General features: G+C 38.7%; 1 protein-coding gene across 1 annotated transcript in view; it reads left to right on the plus strand.

The window, feature by feature from the left end:
- LOC124594686 (phospholipid-transporting ATPase ABCA3-like) overlaps window positions 1–18,817 on the plus strand; it is a 543,403-nt gene that overhangs the window by 71,048 nt on the left and 453,538 nt on the right. The window contains exons 5-8 of the mRNA XM_047133052.1: window positions 4,893–5,133; window positions 5,512–5,685; window positions 8,379–8,560; window positions 16,765–16,896. Of these exons, the coding sequence (XP_046989008.1) occupies window positions 4,893–5,133; window positions 5,512–5,685; window positions 8,379–8,560; window positions 16,765–16,896 (729 nt within the window). The remainder of the gene's footprint in view (window positions 1–4,892; window positions 5,134–5,511; window positions 5,686–8,378; window positions 8,561–16,764; window positions 16,897–18,817) is intronic.

Here is an 18,817-nt window from a genome sequence, read left to right on the forward strand (position 1 = left end):
TTGCTGCATTTAGCTCCACATCAATTTTTCTCACACGTGTGCTATTGAGCCACACTGGGGCACAGTATTCGGCTACAGGATAGACCGGCCCTAAGGCATCGCATCACAGTATTGTAGCTCTTGCGCCCCCGTGAGGTACCACTCAGCTTCTGTATGATGTTATTGCGTGATCTCAGCTTTGCTGTGGTGTTTTCTATGTGCTTCCTGTTAGAGAGGGTTCTACGGAGAGTCACTCCTATATATTCTGGAGAGTCTTGGTGGTGAAGGAACTGATCCTTAAAGGTGACATTCAATTTTGCATTGGCCATTCTGTTGTTAAGGTGAAAGCAGCTGACTTCAGTCTTCATTGGATTTGGTATCAGTCTCCACTTTTTGAAGTATTCATCTATTATGCTTAGATCTGCATATAGGATCGCCTCATCAGCTTCAAGAGTTCTCTGCTGGGTGGCCAAGGCCAGATCATATGCACAGATGAACTCCCTTGACTGTTTCAGGGAGGTCAGATGTATACAAGTTGAACAGGATTGCTGCCAAAACTGAGCTTTGAGGAAGACCATTATCAAGTTTCTTCTGTCTGCTTAGTTGGTTGCCAAGGACTACTTGGTAGTATCTCTCAGATAGCATGTTGTTTATCAGCCTGATTGTGGTTTGTCAATGTATGACACTGGCGAGTATGTACAAGAGTTCTTGTCTCCACATTGTATTGTAGGCAGCTGTAAGATCAATAAAAGCCACTGATGTTTTAAGGCGACATTGGAATCCGGCTTCTATGTGTGTAGTTAAGCTGAGCGCAGCTTCTGTTTGGTGTGAATACTGTTCGATGGGAATAACTTCGTGGATCTTTGGACCGATTTGGTTGAGGATGACTCTTTCCAAAAGCTTGTAGGAGTAGCTCAGGAGGGTGATTGGGCGATAGCTAGCAGTTTTGTTTGCTGGTTTACCCAGCTTCAGTGTTGCTATGGTTTTTGTTTTTTTGAAGGCTTTTGGCATGTTTCCTGATAGCATAATATTAGTGAAGAAACTTACAAGCCATCTACAAGTCCTGTTTCCACAACTGATGAAGAATTCAGTGTGTATCCCATCAAATCCTGGAGTTTTGCCTTTTTTCATTTTGAATTTATACTCTCATAATTACAAAAATATGCAGTGTACACACTGCTCCACATCAAAGATCTTTCCAAGACTTTTTTTGCTAGGTTTTGTTTTAAAACGTGGCTGCAGGAAGTTCTGCATTGATGATGTATAAAACGTTAATCATTCAAAGGATTGATAAGTTTTACAGTTCTATGGGAAAGTATACTGTCACTTAACAGGGAAAAAATGTATTTTCACCCGAGAGAAAATGTATTTTTTAACTGGGAAATTAGGAAATTGTTTTTTCCTTGTCCACCTATACTGCCTGTTCATTACACATGGCTTCACTAAAGCTGAACATTTATTTACTGTTACACAGATAACATGGAAATGAATCTGATCGACTGGAAAAGTGCTGTGCATTGTATTGTACATGCAAATCCTGTTCGTACTTCCAATATTTGGTGCGGTGGCCGATGGGAGGGAGAGCAAATTGAAAAATGCCTTTAGGGTAACCTCCATCTGCTACAGCACTGAGTGTCAACTTGGTTTCTGCGGATAGTATCTACACTGCACATGCGTGCTGACGTGGGTGTCCTAGTGAAACTCTTCGATTGCACATGGGAAGGAAATTTCAGTTCAAGGCACATTTTTTCTGACTGTGTTGGTGGGCCATACAAAACCCTTAGCAGACTTCATGTGGCCTGTGGACTGCTATTTGCCCATCCATGCACTACGTGGTTGAGATGTGGCAGTGTGCCACCAAGCAAGGTGGTTCATTGGTTAGCACACTGGACTTGCATTCGGGAGGACGATGGTTCAAACCCATGTCTGGCCATCCTGGTTTAGGTTTTCTGTGATTTCCCTATAATTGCTTCAGGCAAATGCCGGGAAGGTTCTCTGAAAGGTCATGTGTGATTTCCTTCCCCTTCCATCCCTAATCTGATGGGATGAGGCCTCGCTGTTTGTCCCCCCCCACCAAATCAACCAACCAGCCACAGAAACGAGACTGAAATTGTCACTAAGCCTTTGGGCAATATCCATCCTGAAAGCTAGCAAAAACACGCACTACAACGCCAGGCTTTTGTTAATCAATAGTACAAATTAGATTCCATCATCTTCTCTTTTGTCTTTAAACAATGATTAGGATTAAATTATTGGGCTTGTTTCTCATTAACATATTAATGTGATTTCAGTGCACTCAGTCAGAGATGATTTGTTGTACTTAACATAGATAACCTCAAAAGGCTCAATATTTTGAATGCTACATAATTTATTACATAAGTGTATGCCAAAAATTTAAGGAAAGAAGCCTTGGTGTACCAAAAGAAGCCTTGGTGTACTGAGAGATTAGCAGTTATTTCTGGTGCATAAAAAGTAATTCCAAACTTACAAAATTGATTGATAAGCCACTATATGGGTCACCTGGAGCTAAGTGATGGTCAGACTTCTCCACAGTTTTTATATCCTCCTGTAACTAAAGATTAAGTGAAATTGATTGAAGTTAATTACTATATTTATGTGAATCTAATGTGCCATCAAATATAATATGCACTCCAGTTTTAAAAATTACAATCACGAAGGAAAGAATTTGCTGGCACATCACTGGCAGGCAAAATTTATTTTACACAACAATGGGTTTATACATGAACTACCAAAACAACAACCCAAGTGACCCATTATTAAGTGACACAGTCATTAATAAAACAGAATGCTTAACTTGGTTACTTACGTGACATGGGAACAAACATACCATAAATTACAGGTGTTACTTATCATTATTGACTAATGTCATCATTACTGGTTTCCTCTGGGGATTTTGCATCAGAAACATATTCATTCCCTCTTTCCTCATCACCCTTGGGGTTGTTCCAGAGAACACCATCTCCACTTCTATCAAGATTATTTGAAATACAGCATTTATTGAATGATTTTACAATCACTGGTACTTCGATGCTTTTACAGACAGCCGAAAACCAGTGTGAAATAATGTGGGGTGCAGCACATTTAATTTTTACTGTCAGAGTCAGCTCATGTTTTGGTTTTTCAAAATCATTTTTTGTACTGTTGCTGAATGAGAGCTCTGAAAGGTTTATTTATATCCAGGATAGTGACACAGAAGTCAACCCTCCATGAGTCATGGCTAGAATGTAGTTTATTTTTACATTGTCAGTGAGATGACCACGAAATGCAGCAAGACAAAGCATTGATGGTAGTTTGGAAAGCCCATCAGAATGAAGATCTCCTGTGTTTTGGAGCCTGTCAAACATTAAAGTTTTAGTCATCCATCCTGTCTCTCAATTCTGAACAATGATATCATCAGGGAACAGCTTTTCATTTTTAGAGGTCTCGGGGCTCATTTTCTGCTCAAAGATTAAGAAAGGGGGAAGTGATTGCCAGCATTGCAGTTATGCACTGTTTTTCACACCCTGATGTTTTGGTAGTAACTTCTTTTGTCCCCTTCTCATCATTTGTGTAATTACTTGGCATTCAAACCAAAGTGGCATCCCATCACCATTGCCTATGTGGCCCATCAAAATATTCTTGTCTTTTGAAAGTGTGATGACATACCTCAGAATTTCTATGAAGGGATGTCTTCCTATGTGAGGGTCAGTGAATTTATTTTCAAGTAGCAGTAATTGCAACAATGAAAATTTCTCTTTATTCTATAAGTGAACGGTACTTTTAGCTACACTGAACTCTTATCCCATCCTCTTGTTCAGCATAAGGAATTCTCTGCTTGCCTTCCATTTTGTGACTACAAAATTCAAATGCACTACACAGTAACATGCCAAGAATAATGCAACAAAGTTGAGATGTACACTAATGTATTGTGACACAAGGAACAATACCTAAATTCCAATTATGCTGGTGGTGAATGACAGATTCAAGTTGGTTCTCAAATGTAAGGCACCATCGTGTCTTATGTGCATCCCAAATTTGAATACTGCATACTGTAAAAGAAATGCGCAGTAGATTCACAGAAATACGGTACTACTGTGGCTCACACTGCATGTGGATGTATTAGAATGGTATAGCAAATGGTTAGCATGTTTTGCTCACATTTATATTCCAAAGTAGCATGCTTTGAGCCACAAAAATGCCCTAGAATAATCTACAACAATCACATACTGCGAAACAATATGTACCCTGTCAAATATGAGCCCAACAGTCCAGCTGTCTAGTTTTCTACAAACTGAACTGTTAATTGAGTGATGGATGATGAAAATCTGTCCAATTTACTTCTACCAGAGCTGTTAATTTCTTGAGTTAGTGCAGTGAGAAAATGTGATAATAAAAGAAATTTTAACTTGGCTGTTTCATTGTCAGTTGAGTGATTAATGTGCAGAAAAGATTGAAAATAAACAAATTTTAATGTGACATTATTTTCAGTCCAAAGACTGTTTTGATGTAACTATTCATGTTAGCTGCAGGTGTTTACTCAAATGTGCTTACTGTAATCGAACTTTACGCCTTGTATTTATATTCTCTCTGTTGTGTGTTATCACAGCCATTGCTGTGGAAGTAATGAGCACAGCCTTAGCCAGGTGCACAGGTAAACCAGCACACCAGGTGACTACCCAGACACAAAGGCTTGCTGTGGAGGCAACCTGGTTAGGTTTAGCATGCATGGCATGTGGGAAGGAAGAATTTTTACAATAGCCAAGTAGTTAATGGCAGCCTGTATTTATGTTTGTGTGAAATAAATTTGTTATGTTTGATCATGTATTTATTATTCATGAAAAATGTTTATTCCAGAGCTACACTACTGTGCTGCAAAATTTTCTTGTAATCCTCTGGTGATATTTTTTGTGCAGGAAACACTAAAAATAATGGGAATTCCATCTTGGTTGCATTGGACAGCATGGTTTATAAAAACTCTGAGCCTTCTTTTAGTCACAGTCACGCTGATTGTGATTTTGTTGAAAGTTTCTTGGTACGGAACTGGGTTATCTGTATTCACTTACAGTAATGGAGTCGTACTTTTCCTGTTTTTTCTGCTATATGTGATGGCTGGTGTGTGCTTCTGCTTCATGGTTTCAGTATTCTTTCAGAAAGGTAAGTTCTTAATTGAAAATAATAAACATAAAAGATGGGATAACAAGAACATCATGACTTTCCATTGTTTGAACATAAAAGATGAAAGAGAAAAACTGAAATTTCAAAATGCAATTTGAAACACATCTTGATAGTGATTCCTTCTAGAAATTATCAACTTATCTAAATGCAAGGATTTACTAAAAACATGAAAATATTGTGGAGATGAACTGACCTCCATACATCATACCTGATAAAACAGTTCTAAGCATCATCGCAAGTTGTTGTGATGTAAAGATTGTAAGACATTCTGGTCATTTTCAGATAATTTGATTGATATGGATAATGTGAACTGTGATGAAATGACATGCATTTAATATAAACAATCACCTATTTCAGCAAATACAGCAGCTACTGTTGGTGGATTGTTGTGGTTTCTGGCATATGTGCCTTTCCTCTTTCTGCAGCAGCAGTATTCAGATTTAAGTCTTTTTGCAAAAGTTTTTTCATCCCTGGCCCACAATAGTGCCATGTCATTTGGCATGCAGCTCTTCATTATGTTTGAAGGAACAGGTGAGAATATATAGCTAGTCGTGGGGTTATCTCCTTCTTTTAAAATTCAAATGTTGTGACTTTGTATTGATACTTCATTAAGACTTATTTATTTTTATTAGTTATTTATTATTTTGTGGGTTCATCTTCTTTAGATATAATAGGAACAAGAACATATAATGACTTATTGTTATCAGTTTTGTATTAAAATCGATGTGGTATCTTTTTATACTGCGGATGAATATTTGAAAGAAAATGTATACCATCACTAAACTTATTGTGTCTAGAACTAGTTCAGTTGATTTTATTGAGCATTTGAGCATTATCACACTTTTTGTAACAACAGATTGGCTCTACCTGTGTTTACTCTTGTTAGCCTAATATCCAATTTAACTTTGTGCTCTTATTTCTAAGCTTTATTTGAAACTCCTTTTTCTGTTAAATGGTTGTTTTCACATTGTATCTTTTACTGTATTTATAGTATGTCTTACTTAAACTATGCACAATTTGGCATTGAATTGCCCTTGTATTTATTGTAAGTTTAAATTGAAACCTGTACAATTTGATACGTTCCATATCCTTGTGATTGACTCACTAACTGGATCTACGGAACATGAAATAAATAAATAAATAGTCATTTGCTGTCATGTTGCTTAGCCAACAATCAGTTATATCTAGTAGAGCATTCTCCTAAGTACAGTGAATCTCTGGATTTTGCCCTGTTATTCCAAGATAAACTTTAATATATTCCACTTTTCATCTTTGAAGTTTTCGTAATTAAGTGAAAATTCATTAATTTTCCTTCACTTCCCAATAATAAATTACACTATCAATTAAAAACACTTGTTACTGACTTGAAACATATTTTGTCAGTCTATTTCAAAACCAAAGATATTATTGGTTTAGCGTTTTCCATAATGCTCAGTTGTCAGAGTTAATTTTGATGTCATGAATTATTTCAGTCACTATTCAAAAAGACACAGTCTGAAATAACTTCTCATATACACATCAACAAATAATTACAACTCAAATAAAATTTTTTATCTTCACAAACACTTCACTGTTGGTATATTTATCATCACAACATACAAAGTAATGCCATGTATCTAAAAATTTTCATTGATATAAAATATATATAAACTATGTGATCAAAACTATCCGGACACCCCCACAAACATATGTTTTTCTTATTAGGTGCATTGTGCTGCCACCTACTACCAGGTACTCCATATGAGCAACCTCAGTAGTCATTAGACACCATGAGAGAGCAGAATGGGGCATTCCACAGAACTCACGGACTTCGAACATCCCTAGGTCCACTGTTTCTGATGTGATAGTGAAATGGAAACGTGAAGGGACACGTACAGCACAAAAGCATAGAGGCCGACCTCATCTGTTGACTGACAGAGACTGCCGACAGTTTAAGAGGGTCATAATGTGTAATAGGCAGACATCTATCCAGACCATCACACAGGAATTTCAAACTGTATCAGGATCTGCTGCAAGTACTATGACAATTAGGCGGGAGGTGAGAAAACGTTGATTTCACGGTTGAGCCACTGCTCATAAGCCACACATCAAGCCGGTAAATGGCAAACGATGTCTCGCTTGGTGTAAGGAGTGTAAACATTGGATGACTGAATAGTGGAAAAACATTGTGTGGAGTGACGAATCACAATACACAATGTGGCGATTCGATGGCAGAGTGTGGGTATGGCGAATGCCTGGTGAACGTCATCTGCCAGCATGTGTAGTGTCAACAGTAAAATTCGGAGGCGGCGGGGTTATAGTGTGGTTGTGTTTTTCATGGAGGGGGCTTGCACCCTTTGTTGTTTTGCATGGCACTATCACAGCACAGACCTACATTGATGTTTTAAGCACCTTCTTGCATTGCACTGTTGAACAGCAATTTGGGAATGGCGATTGCATCTTTCAACGTGATCGAGTACCTGTTCATAATGCACGGCCCGTGGCGGAGGGGTTATACAACAATTACATCCCTGTAATGGTCTAGCCTGCACAGAGTCCTGACCTGAATCCTATAGCACACGTCTGGGATGTTTTGGAACGCCAACTTCATGCCAGTCCTCACTGACCGACATCGATACCTCCCCTCAGTGCAGCACTCCGTGAAGAATGGGTTGCCATTCCTCAAGATACCTTCCAGCATCTGATAGAACATATGCCTGCGAGAGTGGAAGCTGCCATCAAGGCTAAGGGTGGGCCAACACCATTTTGAATTCCAGAATTACCAATGGAGGGTGCCACGAACTTGTAAGTCATTTTCAGCCAGTTGTCCAGATACTATTGATCACATAGTGGAAGTACTGTATCATCATCAAATATAAATTAATTACAACATTGATATTCAATCATTCATGCATTGTTTTATTTAATAATAATCACCACTGGAGATTTTTTATAGCCTCAGCCTTCTTCTCATGCTAGATGGCTGATGACAAAGCACAGGTTTAATCCAGTGACATGAAATTCTGTGCCACAGGAAGAGCAGGCTGTATCAGCTCTCACCTGAGTTTCATATTAAATAATTACTACAATAAAATCATTAACATTCATATATAACACCTAATCATTTATAAACTTTTGCAAAGTCACATACTTCTATTTTGACATAATGTCAATTCTTAAAGAATGTGTGTTCAAACATTTATATTACTAAAGTTACACCTCTGAAAAGTAGGACTTTTTTTCAGGTGTAGGCTTACAGTGGGAAGATTTTTGGAGACCCGTTAATCAGAATGATGACCTCGTTGTGGGACATATAATGCTGATGCTAATTGCGGACACTGTCATTTATATGCTTATTGCACTGTACGTAGAGGCTGTTTTTCCTGGAGAGTTTGGGGTACCTTTGCCATGGTACTTTTTTATGCAGGTATTTAATTTAATGTCAAAATACAGTTTTAGAAATAGAAACATTGAATTTATCAGATTGCCATATCATATGCTGTCTTTGTAATTATTCAATACTTTTAACATTCTTAACCTGATTAACTGCAAAATAAATCAGTAATGTTTATTAAAATGGAGATGAGCAAGCAATCTGTACTGTATTTGTGTCAATATTTCAGTGGAGGCTGGCCTGAACAGGAAAAAAGATCTATCCAGCAATTTTTGTGACATTTACAAATTATTCATTTCTGTAGATCGTACTATATTTCAAAATGGAGTAAAAGGGTTTCCTCTTAGAGAACTGGATTTACATTTCAGTGAAATGTAAAGTTGTTATGTTATGTAAACAATATTATGAAAAGGACAGATTGCTACTCCACCTTAAAAATGACAGGTTGAGTTGCAGACGGGAATAATGAAAAGACTACACACTGAGCTTTCACACGACCGCTAACTCCAGCTGCACTGGCCAGAATGCAGCTGCATCACATCGAACAGAAATGGCAATTCAGAGAATGGTTGGGAAGGGGGAGAGAGGTTGACACTGCCTCATGGAGTGTGTAGGGAACAGATGGTGGCAGGACAAGGCCGCCGGGCACAGCATCAGGAGGACACAGTGGAAGAGGGGAGGGGAAAAGGAGAGGAGCAGAGAAGGGGCAAGGCGAAAAGACTGGGAGGTGCGCTGCCACAGAGAAGCACACAGTGAGGATGAGGGGACGTGAATTAGGAGAAGATGTTAGGATATTTTTTTATCTTCACAAACACTTCATGTTGGTGCATTTATCACCACAGCATACAAAGGAATGCCACATATCTAAAAACTTTCACTGATGTAAAACATATATATGTACTGTATCATCATCAAATATAAATTAATTATGACAGTGATATTCAATCATTCATGTTGTTGTTGTTGTGGTCTTCAGTCCTCAGACTGGTTTGATGCAGCTCTCCATGCTACTCTATCCTGTGCAAGCTTTTTCATCTCCCAGTACCTATTGCAACCTACATCCTTCTGAATCTGCTTAGTGTATTCATCTCTTGGTCTCCCTCTACGATTTTTACCCTCCACGCTGCCCTCCAATACTAAATTGGTGATCCCTTGATGCCTCAGAACATGTCCTACCAACCGATCCCTTCTTCTGGTCAAGTTGTGCCACAAACTTCTCTTCACCCCAATCCTATTCAATACTTCCTCATTAGTTATGTGATCTACCCATCTAATCTTCAGCATTCTTCTGTAGCACCACATTTCGAAAGCTTCTATTCTCTTCTTGTCCAAACTATTTATCGTCCATGTTTCACTTCCATACATGGCTACACTCCATACAAATACTTTCAGAAATGACTTCCTGACACTTAAATCAATACTGGATGTTAACAAATTTCTCTTCTTCAGAAACGCCTTCCTTGCCATTGCCAGCCTACATTTTATATCCTCTCTACTTCGACCATCATCAGTTATTTTGCTCCCCAAATAGCAAAACTCCTTTACTACTTTAAGTGCCTCATTTCCTAATCTAATTCCCTCAGCATCACCCGACTTAATTAGACTACATTCCATTATCCTTGTTTTGCTTTTGTTGATGTTCATCTTATATCCTCCTTTCAAGACACTGTCCATTCCATTCAACTGCTCTTCCAAGTCCTTTGCTGTCTCTGACAGAATTACAATGTCATCGGCAAACCTCAAAGTTTTTATTTCTTCTCCATGAATTTTAATACCTACCCCGAATTTTTCTTTTGTTTCCTTTACTGCTTGCTCAATATACAGATTGAACAACATCGGGGAGAGGCTACAACCCTGTCTTACTCCCTTCCCAACCACTGCTTCCCTTTCATGCCCCTCGACTCTTATAACTGCCATCTGGTTTCTGTACAAATTGTAAATAGCCTTTCGCTCCCTGTATTTTACCCCTGCCACCTTCAGAATTTGAAAGAGAGTATTCCAGTCAACATTGTCAAAAGCTTTCTCTAAGTCTACAAATGCTAGAAACGTAGGTTTGCCTTTCCTTAATCTTTCTTCTAAGATAAGTCGTAAGGTCAGTATTGCCTCACGTGTTCCAGTGTTTCTACGGAATCCAAACTGATCTTCCCCGAGGTTGGCTTCTACTAGTTTTTCCATTCGTCTGTAAAGAATTCGTGTTAGTATTTTGCAGCTGTGGCTTATTAAACTGATTGTTCGGTAATTTTCACATCTGTCAACACCTGCTTTCTTTGGGATTGGAATTATTATATTCTTCTTGAAGTCTGAGGGTATTTCGCCTGTTTCATACATCTTGCTCACCAGATGGTAGAGTTTTGTCAGGACTGGCTCTCCCACGGCCGTCAGTAGTTCCAATGGAATATTGTCTACTCCGGGGGCCTTGTTTCTGTCAAACTCTTCACGCAGTATCCTATCTCCCATTTCATCTTCATCTACATCCTCTTCCATTTCCATAATATTGTCCTCAAGTACATCGCCCTTGTATAGACCCTCTATATACTCCTTCCACCTTTCTGCTTTCCCTTCTTTGCTTAGAACTGGGTTTCCATCTGAGCTCTTGATATTCATACAAGTCGTTCTCTTATCTCCAAAGGTCTCTTTAATTTTCCTGTAGGCGGTATCTATCTTACCCCTAGTGAGATAGGCCTCTACATCCTTACATTTGTCCTCTAGCCATGCCTGCTTAGCCATTTTGCACTTCCTGTCGATCTCGTTTTTGAGACGTTTGTATTCCTTTTTGCCTGTTTCACTTACCGCATTTTTATATTTTCTCCTTTCATCAATTAAATTCAATATTTCTTCTGTTACCCAAGGATTTCTACTAGCCCTCGTCTTTTTACCTACTTGATCCTCTGCTGCCTTCACTACTTCATCCCTCAAAGCTACCCATTCTTCTTCTACTGTATTTATTTCCCCCATTCCTGTCAATTGCTCCCTTATGCTCTCCCTGAATCTCTGTACAACCTCTGGTTCTTTCAGTTTATCCAGGTCCCATCTCCTTAAATTCCCACCTTTTTGCAGTTTCTTCAGTTTTAATCTACAGGTCATAACCAATAGATTGTGGTCAGAGTCCACATCTGCCCCTGGAAATGTCTTACAATTTAAAACCTGGTTCCTAAATCTCTGTCTTACCATTATATAATCTATCTGATACCTTTTAGTATCTCCAGGGTTCTTCCATGTATACAACCTTCTTTCATGATTCTTAAACCAAGTGTTAGTTATGATTATGTTGTGCTCTGTGCAAAATTCTACCAGGCGGCTTCCTCTTTCATTTCTGTCCCCCAATCCATATTCACCTACTATGTTTCCTTCTCTCCCTTTTCCTACACTCGAATTCCAGTCACCCATGACTATTAAATTTTCGTCTCCCTTCACAATCTGAATAATTTCTTTTATTTCATCATACATTTCTTCAATTTCTTCGTCATCTGCAGAGCTAGTTGGCATATAAACTTGTACTACTGTAGTAGGTGTGGGCTTCGTATCTATCTTGGCCACAATAATGCGTTCACTATGCTGTTTGTAGTAGCTTACCCGCATTCCTATTTTCCTATTCATTATTAAACCTACTCCTGCATTACCCCTATTTGATTTTGTGTTTATAACCCTGTAGTCACCTGACCAGAAGTCTTGTTCCTCCTGCCACCGAACTTCACTAATTCCCACTATATCTAACTTCAACCTATCCATTTCCCTTTTTAAATTTTCTAACCTACCTGCCCGATTAAGGGATCTGACATTCCACGCTCCGATCCGTAGAACGCCAGTTTTCTTTCTCCTGATAACGACATCCTCTTGAGTAGTCCCCGCCCGGAGATCCGAATGGGGGACTATTTTACCTCCGGAATATTTTACCCAAGAGGACGCCATCATCATGTAATCATACAGTAAAGCTGCATGCCCTCGGGAAAAATTACGGCTGTAGTTTCCCCTTGCTTTCAGCCGTTCGCAGTACCAGCACAGCAAGGCCGTTTTGGTTATTGTTACAAGGCCAGATCAGTCAATCATCCAGACTGTTGCCCTTGCAACTACTGAAAAGGCTGCTGCCCCTCTTCAGGAACCACACGCTTGTCTGGCCTCTCAACAGATACCCCTCCGTTGTGGTTGCACCTACGGTACGGCTATCTGTATCGCTGAGGCACGCAAGCCTCCCCACCATTGGCAAGGTCCATGGTTCATGGGGGGGGCAATCATTCATACATTGTTTTATTTAATAATAATCACCACTGGAGATTTTTCATAGCCTCAGCCTTCTTCTCATGCTAGATGGCGAAGATTTAATCCATTGATGTAAAATTCTGGTGCCGTGGGAAGAACAGGTGTTAGCTCTCACCTAGTCTCTGAATTACATTTTATTTATATATAAAATCAAAGATGAGGTGACTTACCGAACGAAAGCACTGGCAGGTCGATAGACACACAAACAAACACAAACATACACACAAAATTCAAGCTTTCGCAACAAACTGTTGCCTCATCAGGAAAGAGGGAAGGAGAGGGGAAGACGAAAGGAAGTCACCTCATCTTTGATTTTATATATAATTTTTCCCACGTGGAATGTTTCCTTCTATTATATTGATTACATTTTATTTAATAATATATAGCTCCTGACTGGAACCTGTAATCACTGGCTTGTAACTTCAGTAATCACTATAAGCTAAGAATTATCTTCTACAGTTAAAGGAAACTTGTTGCTGTATACCAATTAAAGAAGTGGAACTAACTTGAATTCCTGCAAACTATTGCTTTGTATTGTATTGTATGGAACTGGGGTCCTAGAAATGATGGAGAGGCTTGGTAGGGTTATTATGGTGTACGCGTATGTGGAGAAAGTGTTTGCACAGCAATTGTGGATATAGTGTAACTGAGGCAGAATAAGGGGAAGCAGCAAATTATCACATGGTACCTCAATTAGATGACAGGTCATTTCGTGTTGTGTTACTACGTCAAGCTAACCACAGCTTACTACATTAAAAGTATGACTGGATTTTGCCAATGGAAGATCCTGCAGATAATTCCATTACATTATAATGTGTTTAGCAGCATACAACCATTTAAAGGTAGTATTGAATCGCAAATGATACCCATTAGCTGCAGTTTACACTGAATTGTCATACACGAAGTTACAGATTATCCATTCCTAAAATCAACCTGTGTATCTATTAATGAGTTGAGCTCTGAGAACTACGCAACTACTCTTATTTTATGTTAGCTTTTCGAAAACTTTTGAGAACTTAGGTATATTGGCCACTAGTTGTTTCTTATGCAGATGCCACACTGCTTATTGTTTAAATACATCTGAAAAATCTTCCTGAAAGGTGTACTACATCTCTAAATCCGTCCACAGGTAATATAGAGTGCACAAATCATCACTACCATTCATATTGTGTAATCAAAACCATATGACTCCATTCGCTGTGTTGTTTCTCCCTGTGACGTATGATATTAATGCTGATAATGGTGTTAATGTGCTGTCATTATTTGGTAGCTTGTGCAAGTTTTACGTGTAATTCTTCTCAATTATGGCTGCCTTCTGATGATTTCCTGATGTCGCGGACTTGCAAATCGAGGCCACTGGTTACGGTATATGGCTTTTCTCTAGTGCAGTTGGTGCGAAGACTGTAAGAGAGTTCTAAATACGTCCAGCAGCTATGAAATTATACCTCAGCATTGTCTCACAAAACTGTTATATTTTAAATCATCTTGAACAATCTTACACTATATTGTAAGGGATCTCGAATTTCCAAATAATTACATCTAAATATATCTTTTCATGTCTACTGATCAAAGTTTAATTTAGTAATGAATGAACAAATTGTTTTTCAGTCCTTTGTCATTTTTACAACTAATTATGGCTTTTCTTCTCTGATACATCCAAAACACCTTCAAGCAGTGTCGACACACAATAATTAAACATTCACACAGCAAGTAGATCTGCTAGAGTGTCGTCACGCCTTGTAGACATTCTGTATGCATCCTGTTTCATAGACTTTACCTATAAATTATAACGACCTCAAACAGTGGGATGCTCCCACCTACTACTTAGCTACTTATCCTTTTACATGATCATCCCTTTTCTGACGTCAAGGAATAGGTGGAACATGTAACTCAGGGTGAGCTTCAGCCTACATCTCATCATGTCAACATCTTAAAAATTTCTTCATTGGTTGTCTCCACGAGCTCTGCTTCCTGGCATTTTCAAATAGATTTGTAGAAAGCTAAGTAATTTATGTTGAGCAATGAGCCTGATTCATTGTACTGACAATAAACAATATGTCATGACTGTGAAAATATTATGGAAAGGATAGATTGCTGCACACCATATAATGGAGAACCTTAGTCACACCATTTGTGTGGCATCCTTTTTGGAGTGCCTGTCTGAGACTCAACATCTCCACTATATGGTGAGTAACAATCTATCCTTTTCATAATATTGTCTTTATTCCACTGTGGATTTTTCCATTGTTTTATATCATTAACGTATATATAACATAACATATCTCAATAATCTCTTTGTGCTCTCATGTCAATTAACTGATTACTGAACATTTGTGGTTCTTATATGGTGAAATCTTTCCTAGCAGATTTTTTTCAGTTTTTTCTTAAATTTATGTACCCTACTTGCAGAGTTTGTATGCTTAAATATGGTAATAACATAATGTTTCTCAATACCTCCCATTATTTTTTGTAATTCAGATGTCCATGAATTTTGCTGTAAGTGTTGATACTATTCACACCTTCTTTCACAAGAGTTTCTGATGCTTTGTATTATTGTCACCATCTGTCACTGCAGGTAATGTATTTTATGTGCCTTTATGGAAAGTGACTTTCATAAAATGTGATAAAAATGTGAAATTGCACTCTGTTTATAATCAAAGATGCACTACACACTATGTGTCACTGGTGGTCATTTAAGGACTTTATAAGTAAGTCTACTGCAACTGTGTTTATGACTCTGAATTTATTGCATCCGTGGATTCTCATTGCTGTCGTAATACCTCCCACCATTAGAATGAGTACCACTTTGAATGATTGTCAATCAGAAACACTGACACATTGCACTTATCCATTAATGAGAGAAAAATGAAAATATTATCTCTTGTTGTGTTGTTGGTTCCTTCTATTCCTTTAAGATAATCACATTCCAAAGTTAATTAAATGAAGCATGCAGTGTTCTACTTCATTCTTTTCTGCAGAATGTCCCATTAAGTAATATTATGTTGGTAATTATACTTAGGATCTTTGTAATTACAGCTGAATAAAATGAATTTATCATATGAAAATTCTTTTTATTCACTTGTAATCAGATGGATTCAAAGTAATTTTATCAACAATATTGCATACAGCTGAAGATGACAGGACAACAGATATTAGAGATGCTTCTGTGTGGTGTTACATGAATCTTGTTCCATTGAAGAGAACTGTACACAGTTTGATTTTTCCCAGAAACCTCCTGAAGTATGTGACAGAATGGGACATTCTCTTTGGCATACAAGGAAACTTCTCCCTGAAATGGATATATAAAGAAGCAATTGACTAGCATGCATCCCCACAGGATGTTTTGAGAAATACAATATACATCACAGACACAAGCTGTTTCATTTAAGTTGTCCCATGGTATTTTGAACAAAATCTACATCTACATCTACTTGATTACTCTGCTATTCACAATTAAGTGCCAGGCAGAGGGTTCAGCAAACCACCTTCATGCTGTCTCTCTACCATTCCATTCTCGAATGGCACACAGGAGAAACGAGCACTTAAATTTTTCTGTGTGAGCCCTGATTTCTCTTATTTTATAATGATGATCATTTCTCCCTATGTAGGCAGGCACCAACAGAATGTTTTCAGAATCAGAGGAGAAAACTGGTGATTGAAATTTCATGCGAAGATCCTGTCGCAATGAAAAATGCCTTTGTTTTAATGATTGCTGGCTGAACGTTGAACTGTACCAGCAACTAGAGATAAAGGTCACAGCAGCAGTTCACTTGTCCGGCTGAAGTAGCGGAATACTTTTGACCAGATCGTGTCACGAGAACTGTATGTTGAGATTGTATGAGAGTCCTGTTTCACATTTCCGTTTCCAGTCCTTTTTGCTAGCTGACATCATATGTAACTAAAAATCCTCTTACAAAACATATGCATTATTCAAAATAAAATTTAAAAAAAGCCATAATTCTATTTACTTGTTTTTCCAGCGCTCATACTGGTTTGGAATTGAACATGACAATGAAGGCGTTAACGAGGAGCAAAGCATTCCTGAAAGTGAATTCTTCGAGAAGGAACCATTGCATCTGAAGAAGGGAATACAAATTATGAAACTCAGAAAGGTGAGTGGCTTAAATCTCCTTCCAGTTTTTCTCCTCTTTCTTGATGCAAAGTGAACAAGTAGCATATAATGCATCAAAAGAAGAATTTACTCTAGGAAATAATAAAGTTACAAAGGGACGCAATTGCTGGCCAGTACTTCCCTCGAGGAAGTGAAATTCAATCACTATCAACAGACACACTTAAAATTGAAAACACTGTCCTAGCTTCCAGAACTGTTAATTCTTTCCTCACGGAAGAAACAGGGATGGGTTGGGGAAGGTTTAAAAGCAGTGGTAGGGCAGTTGTGCAGACTCTTGGCTGAGAGGGGAGGGGCCCACCTGTTATGGGGGCAGCTTGACACAGTTGGCTGTTACATCGACACACCGTGTTTTTTTAGTAGCAGCACCTCTTATGATGTTTTTAGGATGTCCAAACAGATCCAGTGTGTATAATGGATGACAAGCTTTGATAGCGATATTACTATATGGTGAGCAAATTTTTTATGCTCTAACCCCATCACTCGGTTAACTTCTTTTGAGGTTTCATCACTTTATGTATTTGTTGTAGTCGTATTTCACTTGAGGTCATTGTGTAAATGTACTTACAAGTATATGTGGTCAGTGACTTTCTGGGAAGGAGTGGACCTGGTACTTTACAGTTTACTAAAAAAAGAGCTGCTGCTGAAGTAATGAGCTCATTGACTTTTCACGTTTGATTAAAGTTTGTCTTCTTAAAGGTAATAAGTGATAAAGTTGCAATTTTGTTCTTAAGCAGTGAATTGTAAGTGTCTTTTTTAATATAACTTTCCAAATGGTTCTCACATTTTTGTTTTGAGACTTTCTTATCGGATTGTGATTCCACGTGCTTTTTGTCTGTCTGCCTCCCTCTGTTGATAGTACTGAGGACAGGGCCCTCACTATTGCACCCACATTGTCAAGTCAAACTGTGGTGACCATCTGCTCAATAGTATGTCGGACCAACTTTGAAACCAAATATGACAGTTTTTCTGCACAGCACAGATTTGACAAGTCTTCTGTAGGTAAGTAGCACGTCCAGTGTCAGTAAATTACGAGCTGATTGTTCAGCATGTGAATCTGGCACCAGTAGTGTACCAGACATGTTTCGTTGTGTTCAGGTCGGCTCAGTTTGGTGACTGAGGCATTGACGTAAGTTTTCTACGTTGCTCTTCAAACCACTGTAACACTGTTCTGGACTTTTGACACAGACAATTATCCTGCTAAAAGATGCCATCACTGTCAAGGAAGACATTGGCACAAACAAATGCACGTGATCTGTAATTATGTTAACACAGTCTACAGCCATCATGCTGCCTCCGATAACTACCGTGGGTCTCGTGGGAGTCCCCATAGCATAATACCGTTCACATTGGTCCGTGACCACAGCACAGTTCATCCAAGTGACAATGTATCTGGGCACAGTCGACCCAGTGTAACGAGCAATGTGATTCCTGTGACAAGGTGACATGATCCCGTCAGTCCAGTCCAGTCTGATCCCAGAGGTCCCCAGTTTACTGTGGTACTAAATGACATCATTGGTCAATGTGGACACAAATATTCTGTGGAACCCTGTGTTCAACAATTTGCACCGAACGGTGCGCTCCGAAACACTTGTGCCTGCATCAGCATTTTAATCTGTCATTAAATATGCTACAGATTGCTGTTTATTCTGCTTTCTAGAGCAGGCAAGCCTCCACATTTTGTGACGAATCACGGACATCCGACACATCATCACTCGCTTATTGTTCTTTGACCACTTTCTGTAGAGCTCACAACAGTAGTACATGAACAGTACATGAAGTGATGAGCTTTGCCATTTCTGGGATACTTGTTTGAGAGTGCCTGGCTGTAATGATTTCTCTTACAAGCCAGCAATGACACCAGCCACATTCAGTTTCATACTGGGTGGTGGTCATAATGATTT

The sequence above is a fragment of the Schistocerca americana genome, chromosome 2, assembly GCF_021461395.2.
Source record: "Schistocerca americana isolate TAMUIC-IGC-003095 chromosome 2, iqSchAmer2.1, whole genome shotgun sequence".
Lineage (NCBI taxonomy): Eukaryota > Metazoa > Arthropoda > Insecta > Orthoptera > Acrididae > Schistocerca > Schistocerca americana.